Raw genomic sequence first — 26602 nt, forward strand, 5'->3', positions numbered from 1 at the left:
TGGACTGTGTCTGTATTGTAGTACTGTAAATCTGATTGTGGCAGAACAGGATAAGATAAATGTTCATTGGATTTATATCTAAATGCTACAGTTCATGCTCTACTGTTATGGCTAAAAATGTTAACGTTATGGGGCCCCCACCAGATTTTCTGCCCAGGGGCCCCCACCAACCTTAATCTGGCCCTGCATGGTGCAATATGTTAGCATTTGGGACACATTTCTAACTTTTGCACATTGTCCCAATTTGTCTATAACTAGCCCTGATGTTAACAGTAACAATTAATTGGAATATACATTGGTAGAAATTACTTACATCTTTACCAATAAGGTCCTCTTGGTTTTCTACTATTCCCCAGGGGGCAATGCCAATTGTGCAGATCTTGCCTCTTGATTTGGATGCATGGTCTTTCAAAGCATCACCTACATGGCGAATGACACCTAGAAAGTTGTACGAAACATGAAACATAATAAATACAGAATTATGGACATAGTTATATATGTTTACTTAAAATAGGATCTTCACAGTGGTTGCCTGCTATAGACAATCTGTGTTTGTTGATTATACTGTAGGCTGATCACAGAGGGGCATGTTCCTGCGACCCCCAGCAATAAACTGCAATTTACTAAAAAAAACAGCAGGAAGAGTTAATTTATTCCTCAGCTTCACTTATTAAAATCAACAGGCTGTTTGTGTAATGGACTAATGGACTGGGTCCTTCAGAGACAAGTTTGCTCTCTAGCTGCTATCCGCGCTAACTAATTGATGGATGTTATGAATAAGGCAAACCATTAGAGTTGAGCGAGTACCTAACTTTTCGTACTCGCTATACTAATAACGAGTACTGTCTATTACTTGGGCATTTGTTCCAAATAGCGTGTGCAATGTAAGTCAATGGGGGATACTTGCAATGTAACAAGTAACCCGTATTGCGCACTATTTGCTACTCGCACGAATAGTATGGAACTCGGGTTACTTGTTACTTTGCGAGCTTTCACCATTGACTTACATTGCACACGCTATTCATAATGAATATGCAAGTATTAGACAGTATTTGTTATGAGTATAAAGAGTATGAATAGTTGAGTACTCGCTCAACTCTAAATGCCCTTTACATGCAACGACATCGCTAACGAGATGTCTCTGGGTTCACGGAATTTGTGACGCACATCCGGCCTCGATAGCGACGTCGTTGCGTGTGACACCTACGAGCGACTGCTAACAATCCCAAATACTCACCAAATCGTTGATTGTTGACACGTCGTTCACTTTCCAAATATCGTTGCTCATTCTGGACGCAGGTTTGTTCGTCATTCCTGAGGCAGCAGACATCGCTACGCGTTACACCCCAGGAACGACGAACAACAGCGTTCCTGCGTCGTCCGGCAATGAGGTGGGAGTGTCGTTCATGTGGCTGCTCTCCGCCCCTCCGCTTCTATTGGTGGCCAGCTGTGTGACGTCACTATGACGCCGCACAAACCGCCCACTTAGAAAAGAGGTTGTTCGCCGACCACAGCGATGTCGTTAGGAAGGTAAGTATGTGTGACACTTACCAGCGATATTTGCCCGTGACGCACAAACGACGGGGGCGGATGCAATCGCTAGTGATATCGCTAGCGATGTCGCAGCGTGTAAAGCGCCCTTGAGTCTTATACAATGCATACACAGTATGTATATGTATATGCTGAATATCCATGCTTATCCATGTGCCCCTCTAAGCCATGTATTCTTAATCTGAGAGCTTGAAACAGTCTAATGCCGCAGCTAGACCCTCAGCGATCTATCTTTCAGATGGTCAATAGCTTCTAAAACTGGCACATGCAGTAGTTAGCATTGTTGTTTTGCAGCGCTGGGTCCTAGGTTCAAATCCCACCAAGGACAACATCTGCAAGGAGTTTGTATGTTATCCCCGTGTTTGCGTGGATTTCCTCCCACATCAAAGACATACTGATAGGGAATCTAGATAATGAACCCCAATGGGGACAGTGTTGCCAATGTATGTAAAGTGCTATGGAACTAATGGTGCTATATAAGTGAATAAAATAAATAAATCTCTCCTATGTATGCAGCGACTATATAAAAATTGCAATCAACATCATTCAATCCTCACTGCATAATTAACAAACTTCCTGCTGTTTGCAATAAACCAATCAAACAAGAACATTATTGAAAACCTCAAGACAGCTAACATAGCAAGTGGACTCTCAAAATTTAATACAAAATGTCAGTTTTAGTAGATAAGCATCTTTAGTACTTAAAGAGGTTTTCCATTACCCTAACTAATTTCATTTTTTTATTCACCAATCGTGTTATTTTGTGCCACTAAATGCATCCATACTCTTATTATAGTAATATAAATGTGTTATCATGCAGATATGACTTGGTGCCTGCCAGCTGCAGCTCTGATGTTTACATCCATCCATTCCTCTTTCCAGGCTTACTGTGCACTATTTCTACAAGTTCCATAATGCATTGCTACATTAGATTACCTATACCCTTTCCTTTTGAAATACAGGTTGCAGAACTTCATTAGCAAAGGTGTCAGCCCCTGCTATTACTGTTGAATGAAACTAACAGCTCAGCTTGCATAAGGCAGACTAATTATATCTTCAAAACACATGCTCAGGCAGCTGTCATTCTTCCAAAACATCCACACCCTCCATCAGGAGCGCAGTGACAATTTCCTTTCATTTATCTGATTTCTGTGCCGGAAAGGGAAGTATCAGAGGAGGAAGAAGAGTCTTCATAACAATTCAGTACATCTAATACAGGTGTATTATGAAAAGTATTGTTTTGAAGAGCTATCATATATGTCAAGGGGGTAAAAAAGTAGTGGAAGACCCTTTTAACCCATTAGAAGATGGTGTAAAAACTGGAAAATTCTTCAGACAGAAGTGCTGTATCTAAACAGTTAGAACACTTGCCATAAATATTGGCAACAAAGTGACATAACTAGTTCCCCCAATAAACCTAACAATTTGGCTATCACTGGTGTTTTTCCCAATGGATTTTATTCATGCATTGATGATATTAATGGCTGTCATGCTGAGACCGTGTTCTCCTTGTTACTCCCCAGTGTTTCTTTATGAAGACAAACACCTAAAGAGCATCTTCCATCTCTCCTGACATCATCGTATTACTAAATACCTGTATGAAATAATGAGACATACGTTTTGTGGTGCACTATTCTTCTGCTATCTCTACTGGAAATGTAGAAGTGAATCGACAACCATGCATTGCAAATTGGCAAGTCACAATGTGTCACTGTCCAGCATTCTGCCAACAATGTCAGAATTACTGGGGACAAATACCATACAATACAACGCATAGTTGTCAATTTATTTCTGCTTTTTCAGGTGGAACAAGAGGAATAACACTATGCAGTTTTAAGAAATGATGCTCCCAACTTATTTCATGCAGATGTATGTGATTGAAGAGAACTCATGAAGAGAGTTCCTCTTCAACTATTGGTCCATTTAGACAGGCAGAATCGGTCCATGAGCGATCACCGGTGATCAGATGCCATGTGATCAGGTTATTTATGCTGCAAAAAAAGGCCAGTTTTCGGCAGCACATAATTTATTGTAAACCGGGAATGTGCTGCTGACAAAATGATGCTGTGTGGGGGCAGAACGATCATATTAATATTTGTTCTCGTTGGTTTTCATTGGTCTGTGTAAATAGGCCCGTGAACAAGTGCCCATTGACTTGTGTATAGCTGAATAGCGTTTTATGATGGGATGAGATCTGCTTCTCCAAATGCACCTTAAGACATCTACACTTTTTGGGAATATCTTGTCTGACATTTTACAATTATTTTTTTTGTTAAGGCTAAAGCACCACTCTGGTGTTTTGTTACTTTTTATTTTACTATAATTGTGGTATCACTAATGTAAGTTCCCAACATCCCACTTGTCGTTTTCTTCTGTTCTGAGCACCGCTCTCATCGTCTTCTGCTGTTTTTGACTTACTGGATCATTCCAATGTTTGCTAACGGTTACTTCTTAATGTAAAGGGTGCTTTACATGCTGCAACATCGCTACCGATATATCGTCGGGGTCACATCGTTAGTGACGCACATCGGTAGCGACATCGTAGCATGTGACACCAAGGAGCGACGATCAACGATCGCAAAATCGTCCAAAAACGGTGATCGTTGACACGTCGCTCCTTTCCTTAATATCGTTGCTGCTGCAGGTACGATGTTTGTCGTTCCTGCAGCAGCACACATCGCTATGTGTGACACCGCAGGAACGACAAACATCTCCTTACCTGCGTCCACCAGCAATGCGGAAGGAAGGAGGTGGGCGGGATGTTACGTCCCACTCATCTCCGTCCCTCAGCTTCTATTGAACGGCCACTTAGTGACATCGCAGTGACGTCGCTATGACGCCGGAAGCACCTCCCCCTTGAAGGAGGGATTGTTCGGCGGTCACAGCGACGCCGCTGCACAGGTATGTGCGTGTGACGCTGCCATAGCGATAATGTTCACTACGGCAGCGATCACCAAATGTCGCACATACGATGGGGGCGGGTGCTATCGCGCTCGACATTGCTAGCAATCACTAGCGATGTCGCAGCATGTAAAGCACCCTTAAGTCTATGAAAGCCAGAGTAAGGCTCCTTGCAAAAAAATCTACATTTCTGTTTTTGTTCTGTCAGGATGGGGTGCAGAGTGCACATTAATGAGGAAAAAATGAACTTTTTTGAATTTACCAAATGGCTGCAATGAAACAAAGAGTGAAAAATATAAAGGGGGGGTCTGAATACTTTCCTTACACACTCTAGGCGGAGCATATATTTTTCCACATTATTATATCTAAACTGTATTCTGGCAGAGGTCAGGATAAATATATAGAAAAACCAACCATATATTTGGATTTACTATTCTTTGGGACCTCACAGCTCAGTAATTCTGCATGAGATATTTTTGAATATCCCTTTTTTATCTGAAATCCAACCTGCATTGTCAGATTCATAATGTCAGATAGTCTCAACTGAGATCTACTTGAGCTATTTTCTCTTTGCACTAATCTGGAAACGTAGATATACAACGGGATGGAAGGCAGAGACGTTATCAGGGGAATAGTAGTCTGCGCTGTTATTGCTAATAGCAGAATGAACTATTTTGCTCAGGGATATTTTCCAACTTGGCGGAGATGATGATAGATTTCCAAAAATATGTTTGCATTCATTCTTGACATTTTAAAGGAAACCTTTACTGAGTACTTTGTCTACCGATTAAGTGCAGAAATAAAGTACCATACTAAAATAAAACCTCTATACAGTACAAAAGGAGCACTAACAGTGCTGAAACAATTCTGCCATAAAGAATGGCATTTTTATCATGATACAGAACATAATAGAATCTAAACAGAAATATCATACGTGTGCACATGGGACATATGAACCGATAAGAATGGGGGCAATCTGAGCTACCACCTTGGGCCCATGGTCAGATTTCCCACAAAATAATCTATAGAGCTCGGCTTCCTGCCATATACAATTATACAGTACCGGCTTCTTCCAGCAGGAAGTCATTCATGTATCTACACACTTGTGCAGTTGCAACCAAAATTATTCAAACCAATTTTTCATGAGGAATGGTCTCTGATTCCTTAGAAAAGCCTACCAGAAGCTGGTGTCTGGCTATGCATCACATTTGCATCAAAGAGTAATCCATTAAAGGGGTTCTTCACCCCCTTGTCATATATTATAGTTCTTCAAAACAATACCTTTTGTAATATACTTCTATTGGATGTCTAACCTCTATGAGCGCGTCTCAGCAGGGATCACTTAGTACTGGATGGTTATGCAGATTCTTCTTCCTCCTTTGTTATGTCTGATACTTCCTTTTCCAGCACAGAAATCAGACCAAAAGAAAGCAAGTTGTCACTGAGTTCCTGATGGAGAGTGTGGACATTTTGAGAGAATGACAGCTAACTGAGCATGTGTCCTGAAGATACAATTAGTCTGCCTTATGCAAGCTGAGCTGTTAGTTTCATTCCACAGTAAAAGCAGGGGCCAACACCTTTGCTAGTGAAGTGCTATGATCTGCATTTCAAAAGCAAAAGGTTTAGGTAATCCAATCACTGATGTGGACAGCTGAAAAGTGACAACATTTGCATAACAAACAGTTCCAGGGCTGTACTAGCCATATGCCATTTGCCAGATAGTCTGATACCTACCATAGGCCGCTCTGACATTTGGAATCTCCAAATATCTATAGCAGTGAAGGATGGAGAAGGGAGGGGGCATGCTCAGAGCTAGCTCACAGGTCACTGCAATGTATTATGGAGCTTCTAGTAATAGATCACAGTAAGCCTGGGGAGGTCAAGAGTTGGATGTGACGGCATGGGCTCTATCAGTGCCTTGCATTGGTTGTTTCTTAAAATTCAGCTAGACATGATGATAGTTTGTTATAAACGGGGGATAAACCCCTCATTGTTTCTACAAGACTCTTAAGAGTCTAGTGTAAAAGTTCTTGTTGACTCTTGTAATTGCCTTGGCCAGTGAAGGTCGGATACCCAGACAAATAAATTATGCGAACCTCCCATTGTATTACTGTGTGTATTGCTAGATGCGATGTAACTTAGCTGTCCCTCTTTCGTCTCTGCCAGAGACCATTACTACTAGCGATATTTTGTATACGGCTTGAAATCTAGCCAATAAGAGCCCAGTCTTATCCACCAATCATGAAGACCCCAATGGTCTGAATGGAGAGCTCAGAGGTATAAGAAGGAGGACTGTCCATTGCCCGGGTAGACTCTTGCTACATGATACCAATCTAGGATCTGCAAATCCGATTGGTAAGCCATAACTGAACCTGAATTATAAAACTACATGGACTTCAGTATCGAATGCAAGGATTCGGCTGAGATATCAAGGACTACTTAAGGAAGAAATCCAGAATGGGACAATCCAGTCACCTGACTACAGACTTTGCACCCAGCTTTCTAAATCTGGAGTTATTCCATTTTCGGTGGCTGCCCGCCGAAAGCGGGGTGCTGCTGGTTTGGAGTAAGTAGCCCTGGAAGCTCTCAGGCACGGGCATTCTAATCCCTGGTGAGCCAGCGGAAGGTGAGAAACTGTTGCCAGTTACATTCTGTGGTTTTGCTTGTTATGTGCCATATGCTGTTAGGGGTACTTTGCATGTCGGGGTCAAATCGAAAGGGACGCACATCCGGCGCCAGTAATGACGTGGCAACGTGTAAAGCCTAGCTGCACCGATAAACAATCGCAAAAGCGGCGTAAATCGGTGATCTGTGTAGTGTCAGTCACTTTCATAATTTCGCTGCAGCGAAAGGTACGATGTTCCTCGTTCCTGCGGCAGCACACATCGCTGTGTATGAAGTCGCAGGAGCAACGAACATCTCCTTACCTTCCTCCACCGGCTATGCGGAAGGGAGAAGGTGGGCGGGATTTTTACGTCTCGCTCATCTCCGCCCCTCCGCTTCTATTGCCCGCCTGCCGTGTGACGTCGCTGTGATGCCGCACGACCCGCCCTCTTAGGAAGGAGGCGGGTTGCCGGCCAGAGCGACGTCGCAGGGCAGGTAAGTGCGTGTGAAGCTGCCGTAGCGATAATGTTCGCTACGGCAGCTATCACAAGATATCACATGTGCGACGGGGGCAGGTACTATCGCGCTCGGCATCGCTATCATCGGCTAGCGATGTTGCAGCATGCAAAGTACCCCTAAATTGTTTGGCGATCCTATAAAGTCTTAATATTGTGATTCATTCATCCTGTGTTGTCGGAGTAGTGTTCCGTCCATAGTTAAGGAGGTCAGGCGTTCCGTTGGGATGAGCCCTGGGCCATGCTGTCTTTCTAAAGGCCGCCGGATCAGCGGACGAGACCACCCACTGACCCCCGTGTTTCCACAATGGATATAAACATCAGAACTGCTGCTGGCAGGCAACAGGTGATATCTACATGAAAAAAGTTTTATATTGCTATAATTAAAGTATGGATGCATTTAGTGGCACATAATAGCACAAATGATGAATACAAAATTAAATGAGTTTGGGTAATTGATAACTTCTTTAAAAATTGCAACAGTTCTGCAACATAACTAGTCTCAATTCATAAAACTGTCTTAAATTTATTTGCATAGGCATCTGCATCCACTTTCCCACATATCTTTAACATGTGGTGAGAGTGGCATAAAGCTGCAAAAGGTAACACTTATTTGCACAAAACTGGAATATGACAAAATCAACTACTTTTGTATGCTAAAATTGAATTAAAAGTCTACATAAATCCCTCTCACTGTTGATGAAACATAACTTTGTACAATTATATAAGAATATTACAGTATTCCATGAAAAAGACATCATGCCTACAGTCACAAAAAATGGTGATAGTGTGATGGTGCGGAGATGCTGTTGCTAACATCAATCTATCTTTGCATCTATCATCTATCTATTTATTATCTATATATATATCTCTATCTATCCATGTATCTCTCTATATATCTCTCTATTATCTATCTATTCATCTTTCTGTCTATGAGTTATCTATCTATTTATATCTATCTATTGTCTATCTAGTCTATCTATCTACATGTCACATAATGCATTTTACCAGTATTGACTCCTCCAGTGAATATCCAAGCCCCTGTTGTCATGGCAGCTTTAATTAGGCCTTTCCCGAAGACCTGTTTCAGTTTTGGCTGGAGTTCAAAATTTTGGAGGCCCCCATGGACTGATATGAGAAGCTTTGGCAGTTCTAGCTGCCACTCCTTTGTCATAAGGTGCAGCAGTAAGTCAGGCTTGGTGTCAAAGGAAACACGAACATACTGCAAACAGAAACAGAAGAGATAATCATATTTTTTTCATATACTCTATTGATATCTTTATATAATCCATACAATTGTTTGCAACAATTTAAATAAATGAGCAAATAAAAAATCACAATTTATAACGATCATTTTACAAAACTATTGGCCCTCCCTGCCTAGCCCGCTATCCCGATTGAACCATTTCTATCCCCTTCCCCATCCTCCCCATTGTGTAATGGAATGGCGGTCAGAAACAAAACAAAAATAAAACCTTTTCTCTCCTACTATTCCCAGACAAACCATTTCCTATACATTGGGTCTAATTGAGAAACTGATGGTTCCCAGGTTTGAACAAACAGTGATATAAATGATATAATACAGACTTAAATATTTCAATTTCAGATCTGTTTTGTGTGATTTCGGACAAGAAAATATCTGCTAGTAGATAGTTCCTTCAATTGTACGACACTTATGAAATTAAAGGGAGTCTTCAAAATGTCCTGACCATAATGTTATATGCTATATTTTTCTAATAGTTGCTCTAGCTTAGTCTAGCCTATGGTATTCAACAGATGAGCTGCACTTAAATATACAGAATCTGAAATGCAAATATATCCACTGTGGATTCTACAATAAGGCTATGTGTCCACGGTAGAATGTACCTGCGGATTTTTCTGCATGAAAATCTGCGACTTTCACGGCAAATCCGCACCTTATTTTTGCCGCGGATTTGCCGCGGATTTTCCGCGAATTTGCAGCGGATTTTGATGCGGATTTTTTTTTTTTCCCATTCTATACCCAAAATCCGCACCAAAATCCGCAACAATAATTGACATGCTGCAGATTTTTCCGGATCAAAATCCGTGGCAAATCCACCGCGGAAAAATCCGCAGCATGGACACAGCATTTCCAAAATGCCATTGAAATGGCTTGGAAGTGCTGCTGCTGCAGATTTTCGGAAAATCCGCGGTAAATCCACGGCAAATCCGCAGCAAAATCCGCGCAAAATCCGCAGCGTGGGCACATAGCCTAAGACACAAAAATAAAATCCCGTATTGTGCTTTAGTTCAATACATCAGATAAATAAAGTAGAAGGAAAATATACCATGGCCTTATTGGAGTGCCCCCCTCCCTGGAATTCAATTGTCCCAAAAGCATCAGTGGGGCTGAGCTGAGTGTGCTTTCCGATCGACCACTTTTCTGACTGAACATCATTACGATTCAGCCTGCCTTCATTCTTCTCATTTTGGATGATGGATATACTTGGAGTCAACCCAACATGTTGTCCTATGAGCCGCCCACAACAACACCTACAGTATAAAGGAAACAATATGGTTATTGATTGCGTATTACAACATAGTGTACTGCCGTCCTAGACAAGAGCTGCGCTTCCAGGACTGCGTATTTGCTGGGTTACAATTTCTACAGTATGCTGAGCCGAAACACCGGACAAGCTCTGACATTTCATTTCAATCTGCTGGGATTAAGCTCCACGTTACCTTTACACTTGGGGCAAAATATTTGTATGTCTTGTGACACAATGTTGAAACAAAGGGAAAACAATCAGGGACTCCAAATAATAGACTTCTTCATTGACCTTTTGTTGAGATTGTTGAAATGTTTTTGGTTTAGGACTCTAATTCTAAGAATAAGCTTTAAAGCGTAACCATCGTTTTCATTTTTATTTCATAAATCTATAGTATACATGAAAATAAACAACTATGTAATATATTGTATCAGAGAAATCTGCTTCTTTCTCTGCCAGAATTGATCAGTCATTAGTAAAATTCTGATATAAAATCTGTATTCAGTAAAGACTTTCCCATTACTGAGATAGGAGATGGCCGTTGTTACTGATGAGAGTCTATGAAGATAAAAGAGGGAGTAGGGGGCGTAGCTCTGCCTATAGCTCCTTCCCCCTGCCCCTAGCTCCTCCCTCTGCCTCTATCTCCTCCTTTGCCTCTTGTTCCTCTCTCCTCCCATCGTTCTATAATCTCATCTTGATCAATTCGGGCAGAGAATGAAGCAAATTTGTCTGATAACATATATTACAAAATTACTAATTTTCATGTGTACCATTGATTTATGAGATTAAAATTAAAATGTCAGTTATGTTTTAGGAGTTTGTGTCTTAATGGTTACACATACTGTTATTTTACTATAAATATTCTATATAAAAATGCAAACGTCTAAAATTCACTCTTCAAATACACCGAAAAAAGTGCATTGACTAAAAGGTAGCATACCATAGATAGAGGAAAGGTTGTCTAGGCAGCTACCTAGGCCTTCCACAAAAAAGTTTGCATTAAGGTTTTTAGTACCACCAATTGGATAATCCTGTGACTGCTGTGGCACAATGAATGCTTTGTGGCCTTATAATTTATATTAGGCCCCCTTCACATGTCCGTTCTTCCGGTACGTGTGGCATGCATACAAGTAACATTTGTTTTTCCGTTGCCACACATACCCATTATAACTTGTGGTGCTAATGATATGTCCATGTTTTCACACAGACCGTGTGTCCATGTGATCCACAAGGAGACATGTCCATTTTTGCCCAGCAGCAGAGATGACAAGGGCCAATACAATTCTATGAGTCCATGTAAACCTGCCATTTGTGTGCAGTATGTGTTTAACACATTTAAGTATAGGTGAAACTTTGTCATTTAATTTTCTCTATTCATAACAGAAAAACACAGATGACACACGGATAATACACGGACAACATACGGATGATACACGGATAACATACGGATGATATACGGTTACATAAGGATGACACACTGATGACACAAAAATGACACAGACAAACCACAGATGACACAAGGATGACACATGAATAACACATGGATGACACTTGTTTACATGCGGGTGACACACGGATGACACAAGAATGACACACATACGACCCACGGATGACACAAGGATGACACATGAATGACACACAGATGACCAACAGATGACAAATGGATGACACACAGATGACCCACGGATGACACACGGATAGCACATAAATGGCACACAGTTACATGCTTATGACACAAGGATGACACAAGAATGACACAAGGATGACGCACAGATGACCAACAGATGACAAACGGATGACACATGAATGACACACAGATGACCAACAGATGACAAATGGATGACACACAGATGACCCACAGATGACACACAGATAACACATAAATTGCACACAGTTACATGCTTATGACACAAGGATGACACAAGAATGACACAAGGATGACGCACAGATGACCAACAGATGACAAACGGATGAAACACAGATGACACACGGATGACTCACAGATGACACACATTTTTAAAAATGTATGATGTTGATGAGTGATAAAAAATAAACACGGATGATCAAAATGGACCATGCATCAAGTACTTTTATACTGACGTGTGAAGGGGGCATTAGAGTCTTTGTAACTGTTTCTTTAACAACATTATACTATAGAAGTAAATACACTGACCTTAAGAATAAAGGAAAAATGTTTTTTTATATTCTACCGGGAATGGCACAAAATTTTAAGCATAAAAATTACTGACATTTAATTTTTTATCATGTAAAAACAAACAAAAACAACCACTGCAACTGAAAATATAATTAACAGTAATTTACCCAAAATAACAACTGTCACAATACTCATTGTGACTGTTCTGACCCTATTTGAGTAGAACATCCCGTACCTATGGGGGTCTTTGGTGCTGGGTATGATGTGCACACACTCCCTCTTGTGAAAGACTCGTTCGATCCATGATTTCTGGGCCTGAATAAATGAACAAAGAACAGAAAAGGTTACAAAATCAATATTAAATAATGTTCTGAAACCAGAAAACAAATGTAGCAATCATCTTAAATACATAGTTATCGATTAACAGAAGAATGCACTTTAAAGCTGACGACACATGGACTCTAACACAACAATGGCGTAAGTAGCTCTGACTAATAGGAGGACTTAATAGTTCACAAAACAGATATCCTTGCCATAAGAATTCCCATGTAGTTATAAAGTATAGCAAGATTAGACTCCATGACAGTTGTATATGGTGATCTAAATAAATGACCCATCTCAATGAATGTAATTTATTTTTGTAAAAAAAAACAAGTAAATAAAACCATCAGTAAGGTGTGATGATACTATTGCCCTGAATTGTATTATTATTTATTATTAATAATAATAATTATTATAGCGCCATTTATTCCATGGTGCTTTACATGTGAAAGGGGTATACAAAATATGGACAGGTACAATAATCATAAACAATACAAGGCACAGACAGGTACAGGAGGATAGAGGTCCCTGACCGCGAGGGCTCACAGTCTACGAGGGATGGGTGAGGATACAGTAGGTGAGTGAATTAAATCATGCCTTGTTGTGAAGACTTGAGACAGACTGGTTCTGAAGATGTTCTGCCCAACAACACTGATTATGCCATGAGAGGTGTTAACAGCAGGTCAACCGGAGAAAATGGGGTCCGCTAAGGTCATGGGGTGCATAACGTTTTCAGGCTATATTTTTAATGTGGCTTATATGTAAAATTGGGGCATTGGGGGACCCAGTGGGTTTCTATCACAAAGCGCTAGACTTGACTCTAGGATGTCTTGAAGTACGTCATAGCCATCAGTCGCAGCTAGGTTATTTTGTTTCGAGCTTCATTGGACATGTTTTGACATGGGGTCCGCTAAGGTCATGGGGTGCGTAACGGTTTCAGGCTATATTTTTTATGTGGCTTATATGTAAAATTGGAGCATTGGGGGACCCAGTGGGTTTCTATCACAAAACGCTAGCCTTGACTCTAGGATGTCTTGAAGTATGTCTTAGCCATCAGTTGCAGCTAGGCTATTTAGTTTCGAGCTTCATTGGACATGTTTTTACATTGGACATGTAAAAATAGGGAAAGCCAGATAGGCAAAACATAATCAAAAAAAATTTAGGTGAAAATCCCCTTGATTGACACCATGAACATCCATATGACTTTGTACCATGTTATTCTATTCTGAGATACTGAACGCCTACTGTACAGAAATACATTGACATGAACCTGAGAAGATTACACTCAGTTTGAGCATTTGCATAGATAAGTCAAGATCAGGTCGAGCACTCTGGAGACATTACCTCCTTATAGGAAAACACTAGCTTTTGGCTTTCTATAAAAAGCAGAAGGGAGTTAACAATAAACATTTACAAGTGTCATTTTCTGCAACTGTGGTTTTGTTTTGCCCAAAGCATTGTAGACCTGAAGGAAGAAAAGATTAAATTCTTCCCATGAGAGATTTATTTCTACTTCATTTGTTATCCCAGTCAAGGCACGGAAAATGTGAATTTTCTCTGTAAAATTAGTGTAAAAAGTGTCATGAAGCAATGGAATTTATTTCTATTATTAAAATTGTTTTTTTTAATAGATAACAAAAAACAGGAATTATTGGATATAACAATATTTTATCACAAGGTACAAAAAATATAAATGCAACCGTGACAGACAGGTATAATGGGGAAATGGTTCTGCTCGAGAGTGCTTATAATCTACAAGGAGGGGGTATTAATTATGCACAGCCTTAAGAAATACTGTCACTAAGGTCGAGGTCACACTGGAGTATAGAATCGGATGTGAAAGAATTTGATGTGATATGGTAATGACCCTTGGCTCAAGCTTTGTTGCGAGTGCGAACTGATTGTCCTCTGCTGCAAGCGAGAGCTGAGTGTCATCTGCTACAAGTGTAAAGAGTGTCATCTGCTGCGAGCGTGAGTCGAGTGTCATCTTCTGCGAGTGTGAAGAGTGTCATCTGCTGCAAGAGTGAGCCGAGTGTCATCTGCTACAAGTGTAAGGAGAGTCGATTGTCATCTGCTGCGAGCGTGAGCTGAGTGTCATCTGGTGCGAGCGTGAGCCGTGTGTTATCTGTCTGTGAGCGTGAGCCATGTGTCATCTGCTGTGAGTGTGAGGAGTGTCATCTGCTACGAGCGTGAGCTGAGTGTCATCTGCTGCGAGCATGGACCAAGTGTCATCTGCTGCGAGCATGAGCCTAGTGTCATCTGCTGCGAACGTGAGCTAAGTTTCATCTGATGCGAGCGTGAGCCGTGTGTCATCTGCTGCGAGTGTGAGGAGTGTCAACTGCTGAGAGCATGAGCCAAGTGTAATCTGCTGTGAGTGTGAGCCAAGTGTCATCTGCTGAGAGCATGAGCCGAGTGTCATCTGCTGCGAGCATGAGCCTAGTGTCATCTGCTGCGAACGTGAGCTAAGTTTCATCTGATGCGAGCATGAGCCTAGTGTCATCTGCTGCGAGCATGAGCCTAGTGTCATCTGCTGCGAACGTGAGCTAAGTTTCATCTGATGCGAGCGTGAGCCGTGTGTCATCTGCTGCGAGTGTGAGGAGTGTCAACTGCTGAGAGCATGAGCCAAGTGTAATCTGCTGTGAGTGTGAGCCAAGTGTCATCTGCTGAGAGCATGAGCCGAGTGTCATCTGATGCAAGCGTAAGCTGAGTGTCATCTGATGCGAGCATAAGCCAAGTGTCATCTGCTGCGAGCGTAAGCTGAGTGTCATCTGCTGCGAGCATGAGCCATGTGTCATCTGCTGCGAGCGTGAGGAGTGTCAACTGCTGTGAGCGTGAGCCAAGTGTTATCTGCTGCGAGCGTGAGCAGAATGTCATCTGCTGCGAGCGTGAGCCAAGTGTCATCTGCTGCGAGCGTGAGCCGAGTGTAATCTGCTGCGAGCGTGAGCCTGTTATCTGATGCAAGCGTAAGCTGAGTGTCATCTGCTGCGAGCATGAGCCGTGTGTCATCTGCTGTGAGCGTGAGGAGTGTCAACTGCAGTGAGCGTGATCCAAGTGTTATCTGATGCGAGTGTGAGCCGAGTAGCCGAGTGTCATCTGTTGTGAGTGTGAGTAGTGTTATCTGTTGTGAATTTGAGCCGTCATCTGCAGCCAACATGACCCAAGTGTCATCTGCTGTAAGCATGAGCCAAGTGTCATCTGCTGTAAACATGAGCCGAGTGTCATCTGCTGTAAGCATGAGCAGAGTGTCATCTGCTGTAAGCATGAGCCGAGTGTCATCTTTCTTTCTTTCTGTTTTTTTCTTTCTCTTTCTTTCTTTCTTTCTTTCTTTCTCATGTCAGAATCAAAGCATAGGTGCAGAGAAGATAGAGAAATTAATTTCTCCATCTTCTCTATTGCCTGGCTGTGTGTATATCGGGCTGCACTCGGATGTCATCAGGTAGACCTGAATGGGCGCTTGTGATCCGAGGGATGCTACCAAATGTAGCATGCTGCGATTTTTTCATCAGTCCGATTAGAGTTGAAGAAAAATACGCAGATCTGCTCTGCCTCATTGATTGAAAATGGTCCTAGTACAATCTAAGATTCTCTCACCTTACACTCGTCCGATTGATACGCTCGTGTGACCCCGGCCTAATGGTAACACTATCTTCATGACAATGTGCAATTATTATTGATCATTTTCTTGCTCTATGTATACTTGTATCCAAAGGTCTATACTTATGGTAGGAAGTCAATTGCCATTGTATTTCCATGTTTGTTATATCATAAAATTTTTAATCTATATGCAAAATGTAATATTACACACAAAACAGTCGTGAAAAAGGTGCTCCATATCGCCACAGTGATATGAAAGAATGGTATACACGATACAAATCAATTTAGTTGCAATCTGTATTATATAAGGACCGAGTGACTTTTTTTATACTGGTCACTTTGTCTTTTTTTCTTATTCAATTAAGTATTACTCCAATGTTCTGTTTAATGTGACAAATATTAAATATTTGACATACAGAAGATGCACGTTACCTATGACTTTAGCATCTTCGGATTAAACAAAACAAGTTTTTCTGTTTTCACGGATATCACGTGTACTCATTATAACCTATGGAGATCTTCATATGTCCTTGTATTTGCATGGACCATGTGTACATGTGATCCACATAGAGACAAGTTTTTTTTTTTTCCAACAGCACAGATGACAAGGGCCAATACAAAGCTATGGGTCCATGAAAAACACATACAGGACACGGATGACATTAGTGTGCAATTCATGTGCTGTCCGTGTTTAACATTGCAAAGTATAGGAGAAGCTTTGTTATTTTATTCTTTCTTTATCCATACATCATACACACAGATGACACAATGATGGCACATGGATGACTGACTGATGGCACACAATTACACACAGATTGCACACGGATGGCACACAGATGACACACTGATGGCACAGAGATGACACACTGATGGACACTAATGGCACAAAGATGACACACTAATGGCATAAAAGATGACACACTAATCGCACACAGATGACACACTGATGGCACACTGGTAGTACACAGATGACACACTGATGGCACACTGGTAATACACAGATGACACACTGATGGCACACTGGTAGCACACAGATGACAAACTGATGGCCCACTAGTAGCACATATATGACACTCTGATGGCACACTGGTGGCACACTGGTAGCACACAGATGACACACTGATGACACACAGATGACACACTGATGGCACACAGATGACACATGGATGGCACATAGATGAAACACTGATGGCACAATGATGACACATGGATGGCACATAAATGAAACACTGATGGCACACAGATGACACACTGATGACACACTGGTAGCACACAGATGACACACTTGTAGTACACAGATGACACACTGATGGCACATGGATGACACACTAATGGCACACAGATGACACACTGATGGCACATAGATGACACACTGATGGCACAGTGATGACTCACTGATGGCACACAGATGACACACTGATGGCACACAGATGACACACTGATGGCACAGTGATGACTCACTGATGGCACACAGATGACACACAGATGACACACTGATGGCACACAGATGACACACTGATGGCACACAGATGACACACTGATGGCACACAGATGGCACGTGGATGATACAGTGATGGAAAACACTAATGACACTGGTATCGGTTTGTCACATACATGTTTTATTCTCTCATGTGAAGGGGGCCTTAAGTCGGATGAAACAAGGCTTCTCCAGCAATAGGTCTGATTGCACAAAACCTTCCAACTTAATCAAGTTCTGGGTTCTATTGGTACCATTTTACACAAAAACAACTTTACAATAAAACAATGGATTGTTCTACAAAATCATTTATTGTGGTGGAAGTAAAATAATCACTTGCATACAGTAAAACAAAAACCCAGGGGGTTGGGTTTGGGAAGGTGAGTAGGTCCTACTAATGGAGTAGATGTATACATAGAAAACCTTATTTCCACATGGAAAGATAATTATTTTGTAGTAGTACCTGTTCATTAGGTTATATGGCCATTTGACAATAGCTTACTGTTGTTAAAGTAATTCTAACATTAATAAACAGATATTAAAAATTGTTTCATTTCTCCAGGGTTAGTTGCAATATAAATCCATGCAACTGTTGCCTAGCTCTCTTTTTGACCTACTGTAGGTATAGTAAATGAATCTCTTTCACCTAATTATGCCAAAACATAGGAATTCCCAACTACTTTTATATACATGGTATAAGTGTATTATGATATATATGATTTATAATGATCAATAGATGATTTACAGACATTTTTGTTATAATATATCCTTTGGATGATGACTACAACTATGTGGTATACGCTACCAAAACTACAGCTGCACTCTGAAATGCTAAAGTATACAAATATTGAATACAGGAATTTGGATAAGCAAAACTGCTAAGGCAGTAAATTTTAAATTTGATACACTTAGCGCATAAATAAGGCCAGTTTTATGTCAGCCCAGCAGCCAGCGTCAAGGCTAATCTGTATTTGCTGGGTCCCTACTTAATGCCTCTTCCCTCCCAGGCTAAAAGAGTCTACAACTTTATAGGCATAAAGAACCTGCTAATAGGAAATTTAAAATCGCCATAAGTTGATGGGAATGCTCAGTTAGAAGGCATTACACTATTATCTAAATTGAAAAAACTGACGGCACTTCCTAGCAATCAAATGTGAACAGGTTCATACTAAACATTAAATATACTCTAACATATATACAGCTGCACTCTGAAACACTATGGTATGCAAACATTGAATACAGGAATTTGGACATACATTACTACTAAAGAGGTACATTTGTTAGAGTATGTTTAATGCTCAGTTTGCACCTGTTCACATTTGTCTGTTGGGAAGTGCCATCAGTTTTCTTATTTTACAACTGTGTGGTGTCATTTTTACCAGACACCCTCCACCTATAGCTGTTTTGACTTTTAAACCCTTTACGTTAATGGAGCGTGAACTTTATCAATGCAACTGGAATCCTACATGTTAATCAAATGTCGGTGGAGAGCTGTCTGAACTGTTTGAGTCCCATTGTAGAGAACTAATAAAATATTTCATATAGACCATCATAAACTAGATTGTAAAATGAATGCTGTGAATTATTTTTCTTCAAAGGTTAGTAATAATGATTTATGAAATGCATTAATCTTTGCTGAACACCAGGCCTTTCATACAATTCAATGAAATTTGGACTGTTAAAATGCAATTTATTTTAATATGACCTTTCTTAAGTTAGTAAAAACTTTTTATGTTGACTATATGTATCTAAATCATATTCTCCCCACTAGAATAATGTGGTCTAAATATGACTTTCTAATCCTTTTCTGGATTTCTGGGTAGCCATATACAATACCTCCAAAATATGTGACCATCAATCAAGGGTTCTGCTACAAATGTCCCAGTACAACCTGCACCATCGGTGTAAATAGACTAATGTGCTCCTAGAAGGTTTTATAAATATATTGTTTTCATTATTTTCTTCATTCTATTGTTAAATAAAAAAAATGAAACTTTCTTTGTGAGGATATATCAATGTAAGGATATAAGGTATTGGTTATATAAATGACCGTATTTAACTGCCTAGGAAAAAAAATGAATCACGAGACATTTAACATTAGTTTCCCGCTGTCTCATGTTCATTCTGTTCTCAATTAACACATTACATTAAATATCTGTAAAGTGATTGGGGCAGCAATAATCACTCTACCCATTTGCTGGCATTTAGCGTAGCTTGCCTCAATTTAGTCAGGTTTTTTTTTCCAAGTTAAACATTTTTCAGCATATTATTTAAGCGACAGAATTTGCCCGAAATCTAAAGAGGTTACAAGTTACAAGCCTAGGATTTTTTTTATATATTGTTAATTCAATTATATAGCGACTATGATTACATGGTCGTGGTTCTGGAGCAAAGTTTTTTTTATTATTCTAAGGACACTATGTGCAATAATGCGCTCTGTCCTATACACAGTCCATTATGTCATACTCAGGGCAAAGCGCTAAGAAATAACTAGTAGTGGCTTCTAGAACTGGTACATTCTATCCATCTATCTATCTATCTATCTATCTATCTATCTATCTATCTATCTATCTATCCCTATCCCTCTATCTATCTATCTATCTATCTATCCAATATTTATCTATCTATCCAATATTTATCTATCTATCTATCCAATATCTATCTATCTATCCATCCAATATTTATCTATCTATCTATCCAATATCTATCCAATATCTATCTATCCAATATCTATCTATCAATCTATCTATCCATCTATCCAATATCTATTTATCCAATATCTATCTATCAATCTATCTATCTATCCATCTATCCAATATCTATCTCTCTCTCTCTCTCTCCAACATCTATCCCTTTATCTCTATATTCAACATCTTTCTATCTATCTATCTATCTATATATCATCTATCCAACATCTATCTATGTAATATCTTTCAATCTATCTATCCAATATATATATATATATATCTATCTATGCAATATCTGTCTATCCAATATCTATCTACCTATCTATCTATATATCTATACAATATCTGTCTATCAAATATCTATCTATCTCTTTATCCAACATCTATCTATCTATCTATCCAATAACTATCTATCTATTATCTATCTATCCAATATCTATCTATCTATATATCCATCAATCCAATATCTATCTATCCAATATCTATCTATCTTTTATCTCTATCTTTTTATCTATCTGTACATCCACCATTCCTTTTTGTTTTCTCAGCCAAATTAATAATGCAGATTGTTTACCTGAGTTTTGAGTCAGTTCCTCACCAAGGGCAGTCAGTGGGTCCTCTAAAGCGTGTGTTGCCTTTGGTACTTTGCTGCTGACCATTATTCTAATAGCATATTCATGCATCATGACCGCCCACTGCACAAGCCACTCTTTTCTTGCCCAACTGAAGGTAGGCTAGGCGCTGAACCTGAGCCCATTAGCTTTTCGGAATGTACTGCTGCGGGATTAGCCTCATTATAAGTTCCACAGACATTCATGGCAGCCCCCAAATACACTGCATGATTTGAACATCTAATCTGACGCCAAAAGAATAACAAATCCCTTGAGAGCTTAGATTTAACTGGCACAAGCCCTGGCAGGTTGTTTTCCCCCCTTTTTTCTCTTTTTGTACAGAATGTGAAAGTGTGATAAGGTGTACTGGCCTCTGAAAGCTTAGCTCTAAAAGCAAATTCTTCAAAAGACACAGTGTGCTAAAGCACGGAGGAATCTGCACACACAAGAGATATTGTTAATCTGTGAAGAATGAATCCAGTGTGTTTACAGGCAAACAGATGGGAAACTCTATGCCATGGCAATGTATGCAAGCATCAATATTGATGGGTATCAATCTGTGAGGCTGGAGGTGATGAACTCCAAGTTCCCTGAGCTAGAAGTTTACTGCATTACCTTCTAGGACAGTCTATAATAGAGTTTTTAGTTTACATTCTTATTAATGAATTTAATTTTTTCTTACATGGGTTGTCAGCCAAAATAAAAGTTATAACTAGTGATGGGTGGACCTGGACTGTAAAAGTCCGGATCCACGCGGTTTCAAAGGTATTCGGGCACCAGAGCAAAGCAAGCGCATTATACTTACTGAGTCTCCCACGTAGTTGTAACTGCTTTCGGGGCCACTCATTATTGCTCATCCATATTCAATACTTTCCCCGCCCTTCGGCAGTCCCCGTGTCTGTGATTCTTTGCAGTCAGACAATGCCCCCACCCTGTGTAACAGCATGTCTGACTGCAACCTATCACAGGCCCTGTCTGCGGGTGCCTATTGTGGTATAAAAATAAATAAGTAAATTAAAAAATTGCAGTACGGTGCCCACATATTATGTTACCCAGCATAGATAAAGCATATGGCTACAGGCTGCAGCCCACAGCCCTGCACTTATCCTGGCTGTGTATCAAAATAAGAGGAACAGCCTGCAGCCTCCCAAGATTGTCACATTCATTCAATGTGACAACCCAGGAAGTTTACCCGCCTTATCCCGATTGCCCTAGTGCGGTGCCAATCGAGGTAATAAGCAGTTAATGACAGCTCACAGCTGCCGCTAAAGCCTGGATTAATAATTGGGAGGGGGTCAGATATCTGGGATCAATACCAGGCCAGACCCATTTTTTTTTTTTTTAAAATCCGGTTAGTCCCACTGATCCCGGACATCTGTGATGAGTTCACCCATCACTAGTTATAACCAATCCAAACATGGGTGATATCTTGAAGATCAATCAGTGTCTCAGATCAGTAAATTTTTAGCCCTTTTACAAGATAGCACAGAAGTTCATCTGCCCGAGCTCTACTCCATTAATTCTCTATAGGTAGTTTCATTGGTAATATATGCGCACTGCGGCTCCATTCTAAAAGTTACCTGTTCTTTCGATTATGCAGATCAGAGAAGTCAGACCCTCACCAATCTACAAGGTATGACCTATCCTACAGATCTGTAATAACGTGTTCTAACCAGACAACCATTTTAATTCTTACAATATCTTTAAAAATAATTTGTATCAAGTTGTAAACTGTAAATTAAGTATTTTTGTAAAATCCTCTGATTATGCCATTTTCTGAAGCTCCAACTATTTATGCATCAAATGCCTGAGATCCTTTAATACAACATGCTGGGTATGATGGGAGAACAAATTATAGATAATTTAGAAGCCTCATAGTACAATAGTGGACAATAGGAAAGGAAAGCAAACATTATGTAGTCAGCGGAATTTTTTATGATTAAGCCAGATTTTCATAATTAAAGCAAAGAAGGCTGAAATATAGTCCCTAATGTAAGCAATTGAATATCCCTTGTATTCTGTGCTAGAAATATGAGTTTATAATGCCTCCTAATGAATCAGGTGAATCTGAAAAATGGCGGCCACCTCTGTGCACCGCGCAACACATCTTTCTCCAGTCTGTAATTGAAGTAAGATTTGTGGCATAAAGCACACCACATCTTATCATGGATTAGATTAGTTGTTGTATCACACCCCCATCTCATCCTAGTTTAGACCGAAAAACACCAAAAGTCGCAATTTTTTTTTGGCAACCTGACAAAGACTTCCATACCTGAGCTCAAAATTTCCACCTTCACCATGGACTGTTTTTCCACTGTATGAGAAGAAAGAAAATTCTATCTCCCAATTTTTATTTTCCATTATTACTTATGTTATGAAATTACTATAGTTAGCTAGACTGCAAGAAAACAAGCAAGTTTGCAATTGACTTGCTTTTCTATCTATTGTCATGACTCCTGTTGCTATCATGACATAGTTCTGTTACAGCCGGCAAAGCAGCAGCTGTAACAAGAATGCAACATTTCAGCTGATCAGAGCTGTGCAGCTCTGATCAGCAGAAATGAATGAGCAAGCCGACTGCTGATCCTTATAGCCCCTAGGGGGACTAGTAAAATAAGAAAGAAAGTAAAAAAAAGTTTTAAAAAATAAAAAAATCTAAAATTTCAAATCACCCCTCATTCGCCCCATTGCAAATTACGGCCTAAAACACACTTCCGCAAAAAAACCGTCTGTGTGACACGGTCCGTTTTTCGGGTCCGTGTTCCGTGTTTTTGCGCCGTTTCTCCGGTACGTATGGCATCCGTGTGATGGCGTATGCGAGCCGTGTGTACGTGTAAAATGTCCGTGTTTGTGTGTAAAATGCCCGTGTATGTGTACGTGGAATGTCCGTGTGGAATGTCCGTTTGTGTGTTGCACAATGTTGTTGATACATGTCGGCTGACAGCAGACAGAGTTGCGCGATGAGAATGAACTCGGGTGAACTTCAGCCGACTTCATTGTCATGCCGCGGCTCTGTCTGTGTGCCGCGTACTGATTAGCGCTCACCTGTGAAGGATTCAACAGTGACTGCTAATCCCCCGAGTGACTAAAGAGAGCAGCCCTCTCTCATACTTACCGCTCCCCGATCACCAGCGCGGCGAGGAACAGCTGTGCAGAGAATACGCGGCAGCAAATGAAGGGAATAGCGCGATCAGCTGAGCTGTCACTGAGGTAAATCACGGCCAACGCTGAATACAGCTGATCGCGCTATTCCCTTCATTTGCTGTGTGGAGCTGCCAGGAGTGGCGGTGTCTTCGGCAGCTCCGGTCACCTTCGCGCAGCACAGCTGGAAGCGACGCTGGACCATCCTGGAGTACGCCGGACATGGAGGGCTTTTTCGGGCTTATTAAATTGGTGAACAAGGCAATTTGTTAGTGTTTTTTTTTCTAATAAAGGATTGTTCGGGTGTGTGTGTTTATTTACTGTAATTTACAAATTAATCATGGAAGGTATCTCGGGGAGACGCCTGACATGATTAATCTAGGACTTATTGGCAGCTATGGGCTTCCAATAACTCCTTATTACCCCGATTTGCCAACGCACCAGGGCAAATTGGGAAGAGCCGGGTTCAGTCCCAGAACTGTCGCATATAATGTATGTGGCAATTCTGGGCGGCTGCTGACTGATATTGTTAGGCTGGGGGGCTCCCCATAACGTGGGGCTCCCCATCCTGAGAATACCAGCCTTCAGCCGTATGGCTTTATCTGGCTGGTATTAAAATTGGGGGGGACCGCACGCCGTTTTTTTAAATTATTTATTTATTTTACTGCACAGTATAGACACGCCCACCGGCTGCTGTGACTGGGTGCAGTGAGACAGCTGTCACTCAGCGTGGGGGGCGTGTCTGACTGTAACCAATCACAGGCGTCTGTGGGTGGGGAAAACAGGGTATACGAGATTGATTAATGAGCGGCCGGCATATTCAAAGTAATTGTTGATGCGTACTCTCTGCACAGCTGTTCCTCGCCGCGCTGGTGATCGGGGAGCGGTATGAGCCGGGGGAAGAAAAAACCAAGCGGCAATGTAAGTATGACTGAGAACAGCAGAAAAAAAGGTAAGTATACTGACTTTAATTTAAAAAAAACCAAAAAATAAGATCGCTAGTGTAAAAACGCACACGCACGAAAGGTGCTGAACACGGACATACTCCGTGTGCGGTACGTGCAGGCACGGACCCATAGACTAAAGCGGGTCCGTGCCTGCGTGCTGCCGGCCAAAAACGGACATGTCGTCCGTGAAGAAAAGCGCACACACGTACTTACCACACGGTCACACGTTCCGTGTGATTTTACGTGTGTGTGTCATCTACCATTGAATAACATATGTCTCTGTGTGTACGTGTCTCCGGTACGTGCAAATACGTACCACACACGTACAAAATAAACGGATGTGTGTTGGGGGTCTAAAGGATTAAGAAAAAACAACATATTGTATACAGTCATATGAAAAAGTTTGGGTACCCCTATTAATGTTAACCTTTTTTCTTCATAACAATTTGGGTTTTTGCAACAGCTATTTCAGTTTCATATATCTAATAACTGATGGACTGAGTAATATTTCTGGATTGAAATGAGGTTTATTTTACTAACAGAAAATCTGCAATCCGCATTTAAACAAAATTTGACCGGTGCAAAAGTATGGGCACCTCAACATATAAGTGACATTAATATTTTGTAGATCCTCCTTTTGCAAAAATAACAGCCTCTAGTCACTTCCTGTAGCTTTTAATGAGTTCCTGGATCCTGGATGAAGGTATATTTGACCATTCCTGTTTACAAAACAATTCCAGTTCAGTTAAGTTTGATGGTCGCCGAGCATGGACAGCACGCTTCAAATCCTCCCACAGATGTTCAATGATATTCAGGTCTGGGGACTGGGATGGCCATTCCAGAACATTGTAATTGTTCCTCTGCATTAATGCCTGAGTAGATTTGGAGCAGTGTTTTGGATCATTGTCTTGCTGAAATATCCATCCCCTGCGTAACTTCAACTTCATCACTGATTCTTGCACATTATTGTCAAGAATCTGCTGATACTGAGTTGAATCCATGCGACCCTCAACTTTAACAAGATTCCCGGTGCCAGCATTGGCCACACAGCCCCAAAGCATGATGGAACCTCCACCACATTTTACTGTGGGTAGCAAGTGCTTTTCTTGGCATGCCGTGTTTTTTTGCCTCCATGCATAACGCCTTTTTGTATGACCAAACAACTCAATCTTTGTTTCATCAGTCCATGGGATCTTTTTCCAAAATGTAACTGGCTTGTCCAAATGTGCTTTTGCATACCTCAGGCGGCTCTGTTTGTGGCGTGCTTGCAGAAACGGCTTCTTTCGCATCACTCTCCCATACAGCTTCTCCTTGTGCAAAGTGCCCTGTATTGTTGACCGATGCACATTGACACCATCTGCAGCAAGATGATGCTGCAGGTCTTTGGAGGTGGTCTGTGGATTGTCCTTGACTGTTCTCACAATTCTTCTTCTCTGCCTTTCTGATATTTTTTTTGGCCTGCCATTTCTGGGCGTAACAAGAACTGTACCTGTGTTCTTCCATTTCCTTACTATGTTCTTCACAGTGGAAACTGAAAGTTTAAATGTCTGAGACAACTTTTTGTATCCTTCCCCTGAACAACTATGTT

General features: G+C 40.8%; 1 protein-coding gene across 2 annotated transcripts in view; it reads right to left on the reverse strand.

The window, feature by feature from the left end:
• TRPM3 (transient receptor potential cation channel subfamily M member 3) overlaps positions 1 to 26602 on the reverse strand; it is a 714819-nt gene that overhangs the window by 346469 nt on the left and 341748 nt on the right. For both annotated transcript variants that reach the window (XM_075317925.1, XM_075317917.1), the window contains exons 2-5: positions 12472 to 12551; positions 9881 to 10085; positions 8580 to 8793; positions 314 to 438 (exon numbers count right to left, since the gene is read on the reverse strand). In XM_075317925.1, coding sequence (XP_075174040.1) covers positions 314 to 438; positions 8580 to 8793; positions 9881 to 10085; positions 12472 to 12551 — 624 coding nt within the window. The remainder of the gene's footprint in view (positions 1 to 313; positions 439 to 8579; positions 8794 to 9880; positions 10086 to 12471; positions 12552 to 26602) is intronic.

The sequence above is a fragment of the Anomaloglossus baeobatrachus genome, chromosome 1, assembly GCF_048569485.1.
Source record: "Anomaloglossus baeobatrachus isolate aAnoBae1 chromosome 1, aAnoBae1.hap1, whole genome shotgun sequence".
NCBI classification, from domain to species: Eukaryota; Metazoa; Chordata; class Amphibia; order Anura; family Aromobatidae; genus Anomaloglossus; species Anomaloglossus baeobatrachus.